Below are 16381 nucleotides of genomic sequence, written 5' to 3' on the forward strand. Positions count from 1 at the left end.
ACGTCGCACTGGGCATACAGCAATAAAGCATATTAATTGCGCATGCAATATTTTACACAGAATGACTGAATAAAATGTCAACATAGAAGGTACATGTTTTTTTAAAACATTAAATCATTGATCTGATTGCAAGATCATATGAAAATTCTAACAAATACACACATGTAGGTAGACATGATGGTCTGTAAACTATCCGCACACATATGCAGGTAGACATATTATGGTCTGTAAAATCTCCATACACATATGCAGGTAGACATATTATGGTCTGTAAAATCTCCATACACATATGCAGGTAGGCATAGTATGGTCTGTAAAATCTCCATACACATATGCAGGTAGGCATAGTATGGTGTGTCAGACCTCCATACACTAATGCAGGTAGACATATTATGGTCTGTAAAATCTCCATACACATATGCTAAATAGACGCCATCACATGTACAAAGAGTCTTATAACGTTTGCGAAGAAAGGTGAGATGTACTCCGTGGCGCCAGTAATTATTGTCGTATTTTTAAATGGGTTTTGATGTGTGTTTGTAGTGAAAAAGATGTATTAACGAATAAAGATACATCTCTCTCTCTCTCTCTCTCTCTCTCTCTCTCTCTCTCCGAGTGGTCTAAAGCGCTCTCCGTTACGGATCATTGCCATCTCACCTCTGTCTGCGTGGGTTCGAGTCTCGGATTCAGCCAATGTGGGTATGTGAGAAAGCTTGCCAGTAGCTTCTCGTGGGTCGGTGGTTCTTTCCGGGGTTTTCCCTGGTTCTTCCTCCATCATTAATACTGGCCGCCATGTATAGCCTTTCGCGTGCTGAAAAATGGCGTTAAACCCTACAATAACAACAACAAAAACTCTCTCTCTCTGTAAACATGTCATTTTGAGTTCTTCACTAAAAACGTGGTGCAAATGCATTCTGACTGAGCAACAGGGTAAAATACCCGGAATCCGTGCTTCTCGTAAAGATAAACTTGGTACTCTGGCATGCTTTGGCATAAAATAGACTAAAATCACTCACACTGTGCTACAATATTACACGCGGGAGATCAATATTGCAGTGCTGGATCCCAGAGCGTTGATGTAAACCGTGTTTATGTCTTTATATTGTAAGTTGAAAATCATTCTACCCCTAAAATATATAACGGAACAAACCCCTGGAATAATAATCTATACATATATACATCTATAAAGATTTATTAGGCTCCAGTTCTACTCTCCGTAACATTACGAGTATGAACAACAAGAGGGAAGCTGGAAATTGTTTGTGCATAACTTAGTTCAACTTTGGTAAGATTTAAAATTTTGTTCTGTTCTTTTGATACAATTATCTATGCTATGAGCAATCAATAATGATTTAAGGCATTGCTACTTCAATTTTCTGGGAAACGTTTTCAGCATACCCAAAGACACCAAAAACCATTATTATTATTATTTCTACTTTTCCCCTACTTCCTCCTTACAACACCTGCAAGTGTAAACTTTGTCCATCTTTTTTCAGTCTTTGGAACACAATGAGGATTTATTAAACGCTTCGTATTAGAAATTAAAGACTATATTGTACATCAGTATTAAGGTTCATGCTGACAGTTATTCCAAGACAGCAGCAGTCTTCCATTCCGAAAACCATAATACTGAACCAACATATTGGAATATAATGGAATTTACTATGAAAAGAATGAATTGCATGGTCAACAATGTGTCCCTTTCATTTTAATGATTCAGAACTAATCTATTCAAAGCTTTAAACAAGCAAACTTGCTTCGATTAGCAAACTGCTAGAAATCAATAAGTGGCTAATGTGATGCCAATACATAACATGTGGTGCAAATACACAGACCCTTATCCCTTCTAAGTAATAGTAGCAACATTTGGCGAAAGATTGGTTTTTAAATATATGTACAATTTATTTTTTATAAAAATGATTTTCTTTACAAATATCAGTCTGGTTTTATACCTGATAGTTCAACAACATATCAGCTCAATAGCTCTCACATATATGTTATAACATCTGCAATGTAATTGACCGAAGCAAATTTCGTGCATTATATTCTGTGATATTTCTTAAGACTTTACCAGAGAAGTGGCTGGGGGAGTCATAGTTATATTGAAAAGCCACGTCATTAATGAAACTCTAAAAGCATGGACTACTTGGCATGGGTAGATGATTACTTGGCTCGAAGTAGACGATTACTTGGCATGGATAGATGATTACCTGGCTCGAAGTAGACGATTACTTGGCATGGATTGATGATTACCTGGCTCGAAGTAGACGATTACTTGGCATGGGTAGATGATTACTTGGCTCGAAGTAGACGATTACTTGGCATGGATAGATGATTACCTGGCTCGAAGCAGACGATTACTTGACATGGATAGATGATTACTTGGCTCGAAGTAGACGATTACTTGGCATGGATAGATGATTACCTGGCTCGAAGTAGACGATTACTTGACATGGATAGATGATTACCTGGCTCGAAGTAGACGATTACTTGACATGGATAGATGATTACCTGGCTCGAAGTAGACGATTACTTGGCATGGATAGATGATTACCTGGCTCGAAGTAGACGATTACCTGACATGGAGAGATGATTACCTGGCTCGAATAAGATGATTGCTTAGCAAACAGGACTCTTGGATAGAAATAAATTCTCAAACCTTGGACTGCAAGAATACTTCAGTGTTCATCATTTGGTCACTTTTATTTTCTTGTTTGCATTATTGACATAATCCAGAGTTCAAAATCACTGACTAGATTGTGTGCAGAGGATTCCTCGTATAATTCATACTGCCCGATACACTTTTATTCAAAGAGTATGAAGCGACGATATTCACAAATTAACGGATTTGGCAAATACTTGGCTTCTTAATTTAAATCCATCTAATCCAGAGTGCATATATTTCACAAACAGGGAGCTGGAATACACACCAGGCCTTGAATGTTTGAGGTAGAGAGGTTCCTTTTGTTACATCACATCGACATTAAGCCACCATCCAACGACTTTTGGAGAAGTCATATTCAATCTGCAATTAATTCTATACCTACGCGTACTGTATGTTTAAAAATGTATTATCAAACATACACTGAATACAGTTGACTTCACCCACATTTGCCCAGTTATGGAATATGCATCAGAAATTGTATCTTCCTGTATTAACTAAGATTTAAAGAAAAAAACTTGAAAAAGTACAGCTTGGAGCAGCCAGAATAGATCATGGACTGCCGAAATGTGCAAGCATAACACTCTACTTTGAAACCAGATGGCATAATCTCAAAGAAAGGCAAAACATAATAATCTCTGAAGTTTTTAAATTTTGTTTTACAACAACCAGACACCAGATCATTTAGCTGATTAGCTTCCACTTTATTTGTGAGACATAGTTCCTTATAATCTGAGAAACTCGAACAGTATCATTTAATATCAATGTAGAACCTCTTTGGTAAAAGACTCCTATATACCAACATTTATTGACGGAAGGTTCTGCCACAATCCGCCAAAAAATATTCATCTAACATAACCTTTTGAAAAAGAATTTAACGAGCGCAAAATTTCTGCACCAGGTTATTTAGCGTTGATAATAGGTAAGCTTCGGTGCTTTTAAACCGGTTAAGACACAAATAAAACTCGATCAATTATAATTTATTCATGCATAATCTTAGCGTCGATCCATCTTGTTCTTGTCGATTTCCAATAAAAACCGACAATCGTTTTGTTTTTGAACGCAGACTGTTTAATAACGAGAGAAACGAGCTTTATCGCAGAATATCAGTTATGAGTATTAATATTGCTTCTTATATAGTTTTATTTGACAACGAATTTCACACAGCAAATACAAAATACATAAAAAATGAAAGAAAAAAAAACAACGCACAAAGCAAAAGTAGAACATTTTGCTACAAAGGGAAATGCGGATTTTGTTTTTATTAACACAGTCTAATTCGCAAACATAGAATTACTATTGTTCAATTATAACTCAAATTAAATGTTTTACATACCAGACCACACCAAACACTATCTCTACGCTCGTTGCCGTCCTTCATCCATCTCATTTCATTATATGTATGCACGTCACCTTCTTGGCTTTTTCCATCATCGGGACTTCCCTACCAATAAGGCTGAACTGGACGATCTTATTGGCTATTTTGTGGTAAGACAATCACTAGCAATAAACCAATCAGATACCGATATGAGGTTTATTCGACGGGGTGACTGACTTACATTTTATCCACTTAGGCATTGACTGCCATGGTTGTTTTAAGATTGCATGTTGACATTTATTCCCAAGATTTTCCAAGATTAATTCTGAGAAAGTCTGTAATAACAGAACTGGTGAATTTGCAGTCAAGATGAACTGAGATACTCGAGTGAACCCAATGTACTCACCTACTAGAAACATGAAGTCAGGCCCAGACTGGACCGTGTGTTTAAAATTAGGGATGGTTTTACACGGGTGTTAGCATCAGAGAATATGCTAGTCACACCATAATAGTTTAATAATGTTGTTTTGTTTTTCGGAGTGAATGGAGATTTAACATACAAATTCTGTAAGACTTTCTATAGTGTTTTCGTCAGCGTCAAGTAAATATTATCTTCAACAGTTATCAGCTATTCTTTCATCTGGCTATGATGGATACATTTATATTATACATTATTCTTTACAAGAAACGCTAGTACTGATGGATGAATTTATGTGCATATTATTGTTTATAATATAAACTAGTAATGTTGGATGAATATATATGCATATTATTGTTTACAAGATAATAATAATAATAATAATAATGAGGATTTTGTATAGCGCCTAATCTTTAGAAGCTCTAAGTGCTTTACGACATTAGACAACACCTATAAGATAAAAAAACATATAATGATATGATTATAAAAACAAACACCATGAAATTAGAAAACATTAAAAAACATGCTGAGAATATTTAAGGTAGGAAACATTATTAGGTCTTTAAGTTTGTTCTTGCAGTTGAAATAAGTGAGTTTTGAGAGCCCTCTTGAATGTGATCACTGTGTCTTTGTGTCTAAGTTCAGTGGGCAATTCATTCCACGTTGCTGGGCCCTGGTATGCAAAAGAACGCTGTCCATATGACTTTGTTTTCATAGTGGGAATAATGATTATACGATTGTCAGAAGAGGAGCATAAGTATCTTGCTGGTGTGTACACATGCTTGAGGTCGGATAGGTATGTCGGACTAGAGTCCGACAGTGAAACGTAGCACAGAGAACAAATTTTGTGTTTGATTCTGGATCGAATGGACAGCCAGTGAAGGGTACAGAGCAGCGGGGAGGTGTGCTCTGATCGTGGTACTCTAAGTATGATCCGAGCAGCTGTGTTTTGAACTTTTTGAAGTTTCTGGAGTAGATATTGAGATGAACCAGACAGAACTGAGTTACAATAGTCTAGTGTTGAAAGTACTAATGAACACACAAGTGTTTTAGTGGCATCAACTGAAAGATATTTGCGAATTGAGCTGATGCGTCTCAGCTCAAGATATGCAGCCTTGCAATATGTTCATGACATGTTGGTGCAATGTGAGAGTACTGTCCAGAGTAACACCTAGGTTTCTTTCTGATTGTGTGAATTTAATGCTGGTGTTGCTGATATTTATTGTTTGAGGTAAAGGATGTGAATGAGAAAGTCTTTGTGTTGTGATCAGAATGGTCTCAGTTTTATCATCATTCATCTGCAGCTTGTTACATGTCATCCATGGTTTCACATCAGAAATGCACCTCTCTACACCTTGGATGGTATCATCAACTTCAGTTGGGTGGCTAGATTTGTATATTTGGGTGTCATCAGCGTACAATTGGTTTGACACTGGATGATGATCTATGACACTTCAGAGCGGGTGAGTGTATAGAATGAAGAGAACAGGTCCAAGAATAGATCCCTGTGGAACACCACAACATAGATCAACTGGGCTGGAGTGTATTCCATTTGCAGACACAATTTGTGTCCTGTTGACCAAGTAGGACTTGAACCACAGTAAAATACACTAGTAATGATGGATGAAATTTTGTGTATATTATTGTTTATAATATAAACTAGTAATGATGGATGAATTTTTATTTATATTATTCTTTACAAGATACACTAGTACTGATGAATGAATTTATATGTATCTTATTGTTTACAAGATACACTAGTACTGTTGAATGGATTTATATGTATCTTATTGTTAGCACTGTTTAATATTCTTGTCTGCACGGAAACCATACATTTTTATTGCGATAAATTGTTAAAGGTAAACAAGTAAACATGTTATTAGCAACCACTTGAGTAAAATTGTTCTGTGCATGTCAGTCTAATAACTAATATAATTAACACGTTAATTTCAGTCTAATAACTAATGTAATTAAAACGTCAATTTTAGTCTAATAACTAATGTCATTCTAATAACTAATGTAATTAACACGTCAATTTTAGTCTAATAACTAACGTAATTAACACGTCAATTTTGGTCTAATAACTAATGTAATTAACACGTCAATATTAGTCAAATAACTAATGTAATTAACACGTCAGTTGTAGTCTACTAACTAATGTCAGTCTAATAACTAAGATAACTAACACGTCAATGTCAGCCTGATAATCAATGCAAACTACGTGTGTTTTTATTATGACATCAGTGTAAAGCTAATAATCAATGCTTCTGATGTCATAATAAAAACGAAGCTTAAAGCTATTTAGACTACCAGTACCATCATAACATCAATGTAAGGCTTATAACCAACGTAAACTAACATTATTATAACATCAATGTAAGGCTTATAACCAAAGTAAACTAACATTATTATAACATCAATGTAAGGCTTATAACCAACGTAAACCATCATTATTATAACATCAATGTAAGGCTTGTAACCAACGTAAACCAGTATTATTATAACATCACTGTAAGGCTTATAACCAAGGTAAATCAGCATTATTATAACATCAATGTAAGGCTTATAACCAACGTAAACCAGCATTATTATAACATCATTGTAAGGCTTATAACCAACGTAAACCATCATTATTATAACATCAATGTAAGGCTTGTGACCAACGTAAACCAGTATTATTATAACATCACTGTAAGGCTTATAACCAACGTAAACCAACATTATTATAACATCAATGTAAGGCTTATAACCAACGTAAACCAGCATTATTATAACATTAATGTAAGGCTTATAACCAACGTAAACCATCATTATTATAACATCAATGTAAGGAGTAGTATAGGGATGGGGGTTTCTGGCTCACCCCGCTCTAGAAACGTTATCTTATGATTTTGAGGCTTTTATCGACACAAAAATTTTTTGTAAAAATAATATAACAATAACACTATCGGTTAGTGCATTTGAGTTAAAAACAGGTAGTTACTATGTTCCGTTACCAAATAAAATTCAGAAAACCAAATCATGCATCAACGTACAAAATACAGATAACAAATGCTGCTTATGGGCACTATTATCAGCGTTATATCCAGCAGACGATAATGCCAATCGAGTGAGCAAATATCAGGGATATGAGAATCGAATAAACATGATGAACATCAAATATCCAGTGGCTGTGAAAGACATTGAGAAAATCGAACGACTAAATCCAACTTTGTTTCCATGCGGAATAAACGTGTTTTCGCTCGATGACTCGAACAAACAAACCGTTCCCGATGCGAATTTCCCCACTTGCTAAGCATGACACCGATAACAGGGTTGTAAATTTACTGTATTACAAGAACCATTACGCGTGGATCAAGGACTTTTCCAGGTTCATCAAATCAACAATTACCGCACACAAAACCAGGACCTACTTCTGCTATAGCTGCTTGAATGGATTCCAATCTCGTGAAAAGCTTATCGATCATAACAGGTACTGCTTTGAGACTAAAACAATAACAGCACCGGCTGAGGGGAAAAATCTGTTATACTTCAAAAAGTTTGAGAGAACCAGGAAATTGCCATTTGTAATTTATGGTGATTTCGAAAGTTTTATTGTACCAGTCAATGATGGAAAATGTGTCTGTAGTCAAGAAAAATGTCAATGTGACGTGAAAACAATCAAAGTCAACAAACACGTGCCAGCATCATACAGATTAATGACAACTTGTATCATTGAAAAATTATCAAGACTGTCCCCGATATATCGCGGATCAGATCCACCACCCGAAGTTCACATGCTCAAATATCTACTCGCTGAATCATCAAGGATTGCTAAACTTGCTGAGCTAGGTGATCAATTTAAGGAATTAAGATCCTTCAAAGAGAGCAAACGTTGCTGTATTTGTCGCGGTGAATTATCCAACGACAGATTACCATATTACGATTTCATCAAAGATAGATACCTCGGTGCTGCTCATACACGATGTAGAGTTGTTCAGCCATATATTCCAGTTGTATTTCACAATCTTCGAGGTTATGCTGGACACTTCATCGTGCGAGCATTAGGTCATCCCGATATTGTTTCATACATGAAAGAGCACAATCTTGGTATAAGTTGCATTCCAAACAATAGCGAGCGACTAATGTCGATCACCGTTGGTAACCTCCGTTTCATCGATAGCATACAATTTATGAGCACTTCATTGGATAACCTGTCGAAAAATTGTTCAAGTTTTCCTATCATGAGTAGATACTTCAATGAATCACAAGTAAAATATCTAACGAAGAAAGGAATATTCCCCTATGAGTATTTCGATGGCCCAGAAAGGTTCAACGAACTAACATTACCTGATAAGGACAAATTTTACTCATCAATGACAGAAAAAAATATTACCGACGCCGAGTACGCTCATGCCAAGGAAGTTTGGGAAGTATTTGGTTGTAAAAATTTCGGGGACTATCATGACTTATATTTAACTGATGACGTGTTACTTCTCGCTGATATATTCGAAAAATTCCGTGAAACAGCAATGAGTCAATACGGGCTGGATCCAGCTCATTATTACTCCGCGCCAGGATTATCATGGGATGCATTACTAAAATTAACTAAAATCAAGATGGAATTGTTAACTGACCCTGACATGTACTTGTTTATCGAACGAGGAATACGAGGCGGCATTAGCGTAATTACGAAAAAATACGCTGCAGCGAATAATAAATATCTACATGATTATAATCCTAATCTTCCTGTTAATTACATTACCTATCTGGACGCGAACAACCTGTAAGGATGCGCTATGTCGCAGCCAATGCCACACGGTGGATTCAAGTGGATCAGCGAACAGGAATTTCTTACACAAACATTCAAGGATGGAAAATTTCTAGAAATGAGTCCAACAACGAGCTACTACATTGAAGCTGATTTTGTCTATCCTGAAAGTCTTCATGATGCGCATAACGATTATCCGTTTCTTCCTGAGTCGCTAATCATCACTGACGATATGTTATCGAAAGAACAATTATCACTAAAAACGACAAAACCAGTAAAAATTCACAAGCTCGTGCCGAATCTGAGACCGAAGACGCGTTACGTTTGTCATTATGCCATACTGAAGCAGGCCATTGATGCGGGATTGATTTTGACCAGGATTCATAAAGTATTACAATTCAACCATTCAACGTGGATGAAGGAATATATTAATGGTAATACTACCAGACGGGCTGCTGCAACGAATGAGTTTGAAAAGAACTTTTATAAAATAATGAATAATGCTGTCTTTGGCAAGACCATGGAGAATATCCGCAAACGAGTCGACATTCGAATCGTTAATGATAAAGATCTGAGAAATAAATTACTAAAATCAAACTGCTTCCTGGACAAAATTTTTATTAACAGTAATCTGATGCTAATCAAGATGATCCAGCCAACGCTGCATCTCAATAAACCAATCTACGTTGGTGCTGCTGTACTGGATCTGTCAAAACATATCATGTTTAACTTTCATTACGGATTTGCCAAGCTGAGATGGCCCAACGTCAGATTATTATTCACCGACACTGACTCGCTTGTTTACGAAATTCCTGGTACTGATTGCAATGACGACTTATTTCAAGATATCTACGATAACAGGGAATTATTTGACCTATCTGATGTTAAGGGGAAATTTAATGATAACACGAACAAGAAAGTCATTGGAAAGTTCAAGGACGAATTTGGATTTGATCCGATACGTGAATTTGTTGGATTAAGATCGAAAATGTACTCATTGATATCTGAATCATCCAAGGAGACGAAGAAAGCTAAAGGTGTCAGCAACAGCTTCGTGAAGAACAAATTAAAATTCAATGATTATTTCGAGGCGCTGCATCGAAGTTCAAGCGAAAAAATATCATCAGTATCATTTACATTCCGATCGTATCATCATGAAATAACAACGAATCGGATTAACAAGGCATCATTAAATAAGTTTGATGATAAACGGTATACCGTTGATGGAATAAACACACTGGCTATCGGACATTATAAAATAAAATCTGACTGATTATTTCTAGATGAAGATTATTCTGACTGATGATTATCCTGATTATTCTGGATAAAGATTATTCTGGCTGATGATTATTCTGACGATTGTTTGACTGATTATTCTGACTGACGATTCCAGATGAAAATTTCGGATAAAGATTTTTCTGACTGGCGATTTCAGATTAATATTATTCTGACTGGCGATTCCAGATGAAGATTATTCTGTTTGACAATTATTTTGTCTGATTATTCCAGATGAAGATTATTCTGTCTGATTATTCTGACTGACGATTCCAGATGAATATTTCGGATAAAGATTTTTCTGACTGGCGATTTCAGATTAATATTATTCTGACTGGCGATTCCAGATGAATATTATTCTGTCTGATTATTCCAGATGAATATTATTTTGTCTGATTATTCTGACTGACGATTATTCTGTCTGATTATTCCAGATGAATATTATTCTGACTGACGATTATTCTGTCTGATTATTCCAGATGAATATTATTCTGACTGATGATTCCAGATGAAGATTATTTTGGCTGATTATTCCAGATGAAGATTATCCTCGAGGAAGTCCAGGAACAATTAATTTAGGTTTGACATAATCGAATTTAGACAGCACTGATCTGATTGTGACGTCATTAGCAATTTTCTTCAACGATGGTGTTTTTGCAATCTTTTTAAGATTAGATTGCTTGGCATGATATTTATTCCAGGCCTCATCTAGATACTGTTGTTTTGTATCAAGATCGATCATCTGACTGATAATTTCCTCGCTCCGGTATTGCAGAAATTTCTTGTCACGATTATTCATCTGATCAATCGTTTTCTTCAGATCCTCAACTTCAGCAATATAATTTTTTATCTTAATTTCATCTAGCTCTGATTTGTTATGCCCCATGTTTATTTCAACTTTAACCTCATCAATTCGATTTTTAGCACTAATTAATTTATTTTTTAATTTTCTATTTTGATTCAGCAGCTCAACGATTTCTGATTTACTAATGATGATTTTATCAGAGGCATCTGCGGCAGATTTTTTAATGTGGGCATTTGTACTCGAATTAACTCTTACTGGTGCAACTGCAGCATATTTTTTATCAGAGTAAACTGCAGCGGATTTTATGTCAGATGAAACTGCAGCAGATGAAACTGGAGAAGATGAAACTGTAGCAGATTTTTCAGCAACATTATTCGATGCAGATTTTTCAGCATCATTATTTGATGCAAATTTTTTATCAGAGGAAACTGTAGCAGATACAACTGCATAGGATTTTTCAGAAGCATTATTCGATGCAGATTTTTCAACAACATTACTTGATGCTAATTTATCAACTGCGGCAGATGCAACTGCAGGAGGTTTTTCAAAATTATTCGATGTAGATTTTTCAGCAACATTATTCGGTGTAGATTTTTCAGCAACATTATTCAATGCAGATTTTTTATCATAGACAACTGCATGAGATTTTTCAAGATTATTCGATGCAGATTTTTCAGTAGCATTATTCGATACAGATTTTTTATCAGAGATAACTACATGAGATTTTTCAGAAGCATTATTCGATGCAGATTTTTCAGCAACAGCGGGATTTTTACCAGCATTATTCGATGTGAACTTATCAGCGACAGCAGCTTTTTCATTAATATTATTCGATGCTGATTTTTCATAAACAGATTTTCCAATGATATTACTTGATTCAGGTTTCTCAACATTAGTTGATGTTTCTTCAACCTTAATCGGAATAGCAGAAGCTGGAATTAATTTTTTATCATCATTATTTTGTTTTTGATTTTCAGCTGGTGCATGATTATTACTGTTCCAGATCTTATATATTGTTGTGTTGCTGATCTTGTATTTCTTTGATAATTTTCTTACTGGTATTTTGCCCTTAGATAATCTTATCTTTTTAACTTCATCATCAGTCAATGAAATTGATTTTGTCATGTTACTATATCACAGTAACATAAAATAACATAAGATAACGCGGAAAAAAATAAAGGTCCGATCGACAATTTTTGCAAGATAATTTTTTGTAAAGTAATAATATATCAACACTTTTTTCGTTGATCGTGGAATTACCCAGGTTAGTAATTAAGTTCATTGCAATTCGATCTACAGAACTACAGATGCCTAATGGCGTACTATAAAAACCGAAAAAATAAAAACTATCATTTTAATGATGAACCGCCAAGTATCGAAGATTATCTCGCTAAACAAATGGCTCGGAATAATAAATCCAGATCTGTTTAAGATTTTTCTTTCTTATGAGTGCCCATTATTGATTTGCACTGCTCCATATTGATTCTGAGGAAAGATGTTATAAGATAACGATCATTTCCCAGCATTTTATCGTGAAATAAAAAAAATTGTGTTGATAAAAGCCTCAAAATCATAAGATAACGTTTCTAGAGCGGGGTGGTCCAGAAACCCCCATCCCTATACTACTTAAGGCTTATAACCAACGTAAACCAGCATTATTATAACATCAATGTAAGGCTTATAACCAACGTAAACCAGTATTATTATAACATCACTGTAAGGCTTGTAACCAACGTAAACCAGCATTATTATAACATGAATGTAAGGCTTATAACCAACATAAACCAACATTATCATAACATCAATGTAAGGCTTATAGCCAACGTAAACTAGCATTATTATAACATCACTGTAAGGCTTATAACCAACGTAAGCCAGTATTATTATAACATCAATGTAAGGCTTATAACCAACGTAAACCAGTATTATTATACCATCAATGTAAGGCTTATAACCAACGTAAACCAGTATTATTATACCATCAATGTAAGGCTTTTAACCAAAGTAAGGCAGTATTATTATACCATCAATGTAAGACTTTTAACCAACGTAAGCCAACATTATCATAACATCAATGTAAGGCTTTTAACCAAAGTAAACCAGTATTATTATAACATCAATGTAAGGCTTATAACCAACGTAAACTAGTATTGTTATAACATCAATGTCAGCCTAATAACCAATGTAAACTTCATGTGTTTTTATTATAACATCAGTGTAAAGCTAATAACCAATGCTGTTGTTGTTATTGCTATTATTAGTTTTATTATTATTATTATTATTGTTATTATTATTATTGTATCAACCAGCATAAACTACTAGTAATATTATTACATCAATTTAAGACCAATAACTAATATAAACTTGTAGTACTATTATTACATCAATTTAAGACCAATAACTAATATAAACTTGTAGTACTATTATTACATCAGCTAAGACCAATAACAATACTAACTACTGGTACTATTATTACATCAATGTAAGACCTATAACCAGTATTAACTACACTAATATTATTACATCAATGTAAGACCAATAGCCAGCGTAAACTACAAGTACTATTATTACATCAATGTAAGACCTATAACCAGTATTAACTACAGTAATATTATTACATCAATGTAAGACCAATAGCCAGCGTAAACTACCAGTACTATTATAAAATCAATATAAGGTTCATAAACAACGTAAACTACTTTATTATAAAATCAATTTAAGGGCACTAAACAACGTAAACTAGTACTGTTATTACAACAAACAACTTCTCTCTTTCTGTACATCAATTAAAGTACAACGGCAGTGCTACACATGTATACCATTTTTACAAGAATAGGTGGGAAACGATAAATGCCTGACAGTTTTATTTCAGACCCTGCTGATACGGGCGTTAATGTAGACGACTTCACTCGAGGATGGAAAGTTGACACAGCCGATACTACCGCAACGTGTTACTTTTTCTTCACCCAATGGGATGCAAATGGAAACTTCATTTTGGATCAGGATGATCTGACTTCTTTGTTTCATGCGATTGATAAAGACAGTAAGAAATTATTTGTCTAATAGTACAGATTAACACGTAAATCTTTAAAGACAATGCACGTCGTAAACATAAGCAGCAATTTAAAGAAGCAACAGGAGAGGGTCAACTGACCAGGGGGCCGCCAGACATGGGTGAAAAAAATGACGCAAAAAATATGCGGAAACTTTGGAATGACCAACTAACAGCAAAATAAACTATATGTGACACATCATGATGTTTTTATGTGCTATAAAATGTGAATATTTTAATCTGATATGATCAACATTGGGGGTGAGGGTAATCGACCTAAGGGGCATCAGACGAGTCTTCACTAACTTGTTCAACAGATTTGCCACTAATTATTTGATCAGTTTTATTGTTTTTAATATAACGGTAAATGTAATCTTGATGATTTTGAATTTTTAAATTATCTGAAGCATTTGTTATCTCGAAGTATCTTTTCAACGCACGATATTTTCTCTCACCACATAATTGTGTTTTTCCTTTAACGCCAACTCCACGAACCAGACAAGGTTTGGGGCTGGTACTTAAACGTCCAACACTCTGTAAATGAAGCGCACAATAATCACTGCGACAATTTTTTTTCTCACAAGGTGTGGACGACCCCATCATCAGCCACTTGCAACTGTTATATGATTGGTTGTTCATTATACTAGTAGTAAAAGTCTAATTAGATGCAAGTCTAATTAGAGAAATTCTATTATGCATATTAAAGAAAAGTAATCATATAGCATAGGAGGATGGGACGAAGCTAGAAATATCAAGAACTCACCGGGAACAAAATCATATTATCAGAATCAAAAACATTTAAATCTCATCAAAAATTACATCAGATCACTAGAAGCAACACAAGATTAATTTACAAGGTTATCTGTGATTGAGTCAGAGCACATCGCCAAATCAGATTTTGACAGATTACCAGGTGACAGAAAACAAATACCATTGGAGTTACAACTGTATGATTTTATCAAACAAACAAAGAACGAATTTATCAACGAAGGTGCGTCCCATGTTTTTTCAACATTTAAGATTGATGGCGATGGAACATTTATTGATTCCACAATGGATGACAAACGTGCATCTGCTATCCTTTAATAATCTTGTTGATGACAGCTATTACATATTCAGAATAATGTTTTTTGCTGAACATGTTAGTGAAGATGGTCCAACTTGGATTATTCGTGATAAACTCGACCCTGTTAAGGAATCACGGCGACATAACAATGTCGTCATAGTAGATAACAATTCTGAAGCATGTATTTTCACCGGAATTGACAAACCATACTAGAATAACGCATATCCAGTTCCCGCAGTTGTTTATGCGCTTTATCGCTTGAATGAACCAGACATAGCTGCTCTTCCTCCAATGAAAACAGGCTCGCTAAATTGCAGGGCTCAACGTGTGACAGAACATTTTGCAAACTCGAGACGAGGAAACGAACTTACAGAATCAAAAATACAAAAATAAATAACTGGGAAAACTCTCTTACTAACGGAGCTAAAATAAATGACATTGTTATTTTAGAAAAAAACATTAGAGATTCCAATAATTGTGAAAACAATAACCAATGAGATTTTGTACAATTCTGGTAAATACTGTAGTAAGGGTACTTCAGTAATTTTATATGATCATAATTCACATGCATGGATCAACACATAATTAACTGTGACCTCTGCGATAACTTCTTGCAAACAACAGAAACAAGTTTGGTTACCACAAGACGACAAAGATATCTGCAGAAAAATTATCGCTAAGTTTACGCAGGGTTCATCATCTGATAATGCACGTCGTTGCACAAGATTAACCATGGATCCAGCCGAATTAGATTTTGTTGTCAATGACACAGCGGCGCGAGGTGTGTTGGTGTAACTGATAAATGCAATCATGCAAGATGGACAAAAACGTAGGTACAATAGTTATCTACTACGACGGCAATTCTCCTCAGTTTACTCATTTGGCATACTAATCAACAAACCTATTATCGATGATCAACAGATTTCCCAATGACGCTTTTAGAGTCGCCACAGGTTCTTTTTATATTAGTCGTTGTAAAATAGATCTTGTGAAACCACGTATTGAAGAAAACATCAGCGGTGTAACCTGGGGTTT

General features: G+C 35.0%; 1 protein-coding gene across 3 annotated transcripts in view; it reads left to right on the plus strand.

Moving 5' to 3' along the window:
• LOC149777784 (uncharacterized) overlaps positions 1-16381 on the plus strand; it is a 65437-nt gene that overhangs the window by 5745 nt on the left and 43311 nt on the right. Inside the window, exon 4 of one of the 3 annotated variants that reach the window (XM_089938256.1) lies at positions 14101-14271. The exons of the other annotated variants lie outside the window; for them this stretch is intronic. Coding sequence (XP_089794382.1) covers positions 14101-14271 — 171 coding nt within the window. The remainder of the gene's footprint in view (positions 1-14100; positions 14272-16381) is intronic. 3 annotated transcript variants of the gene reach the window in all.

This window comes from Sinohyriopsis cumingii, chromosome 17 (assembly GCF_028554795.1).
Source record: "Sinohyriopsis cumingii isolate HCF-2022 chromosome 17, ASM2855479v2, whole genome shotgun sequence".
Lineage (NCBI taxonomy): Eukaryota > Metazoa > Mollusca > Bivalvia > Unionida > Unionidae > Sinohyriopsis > Sinohyriopsis cumingii.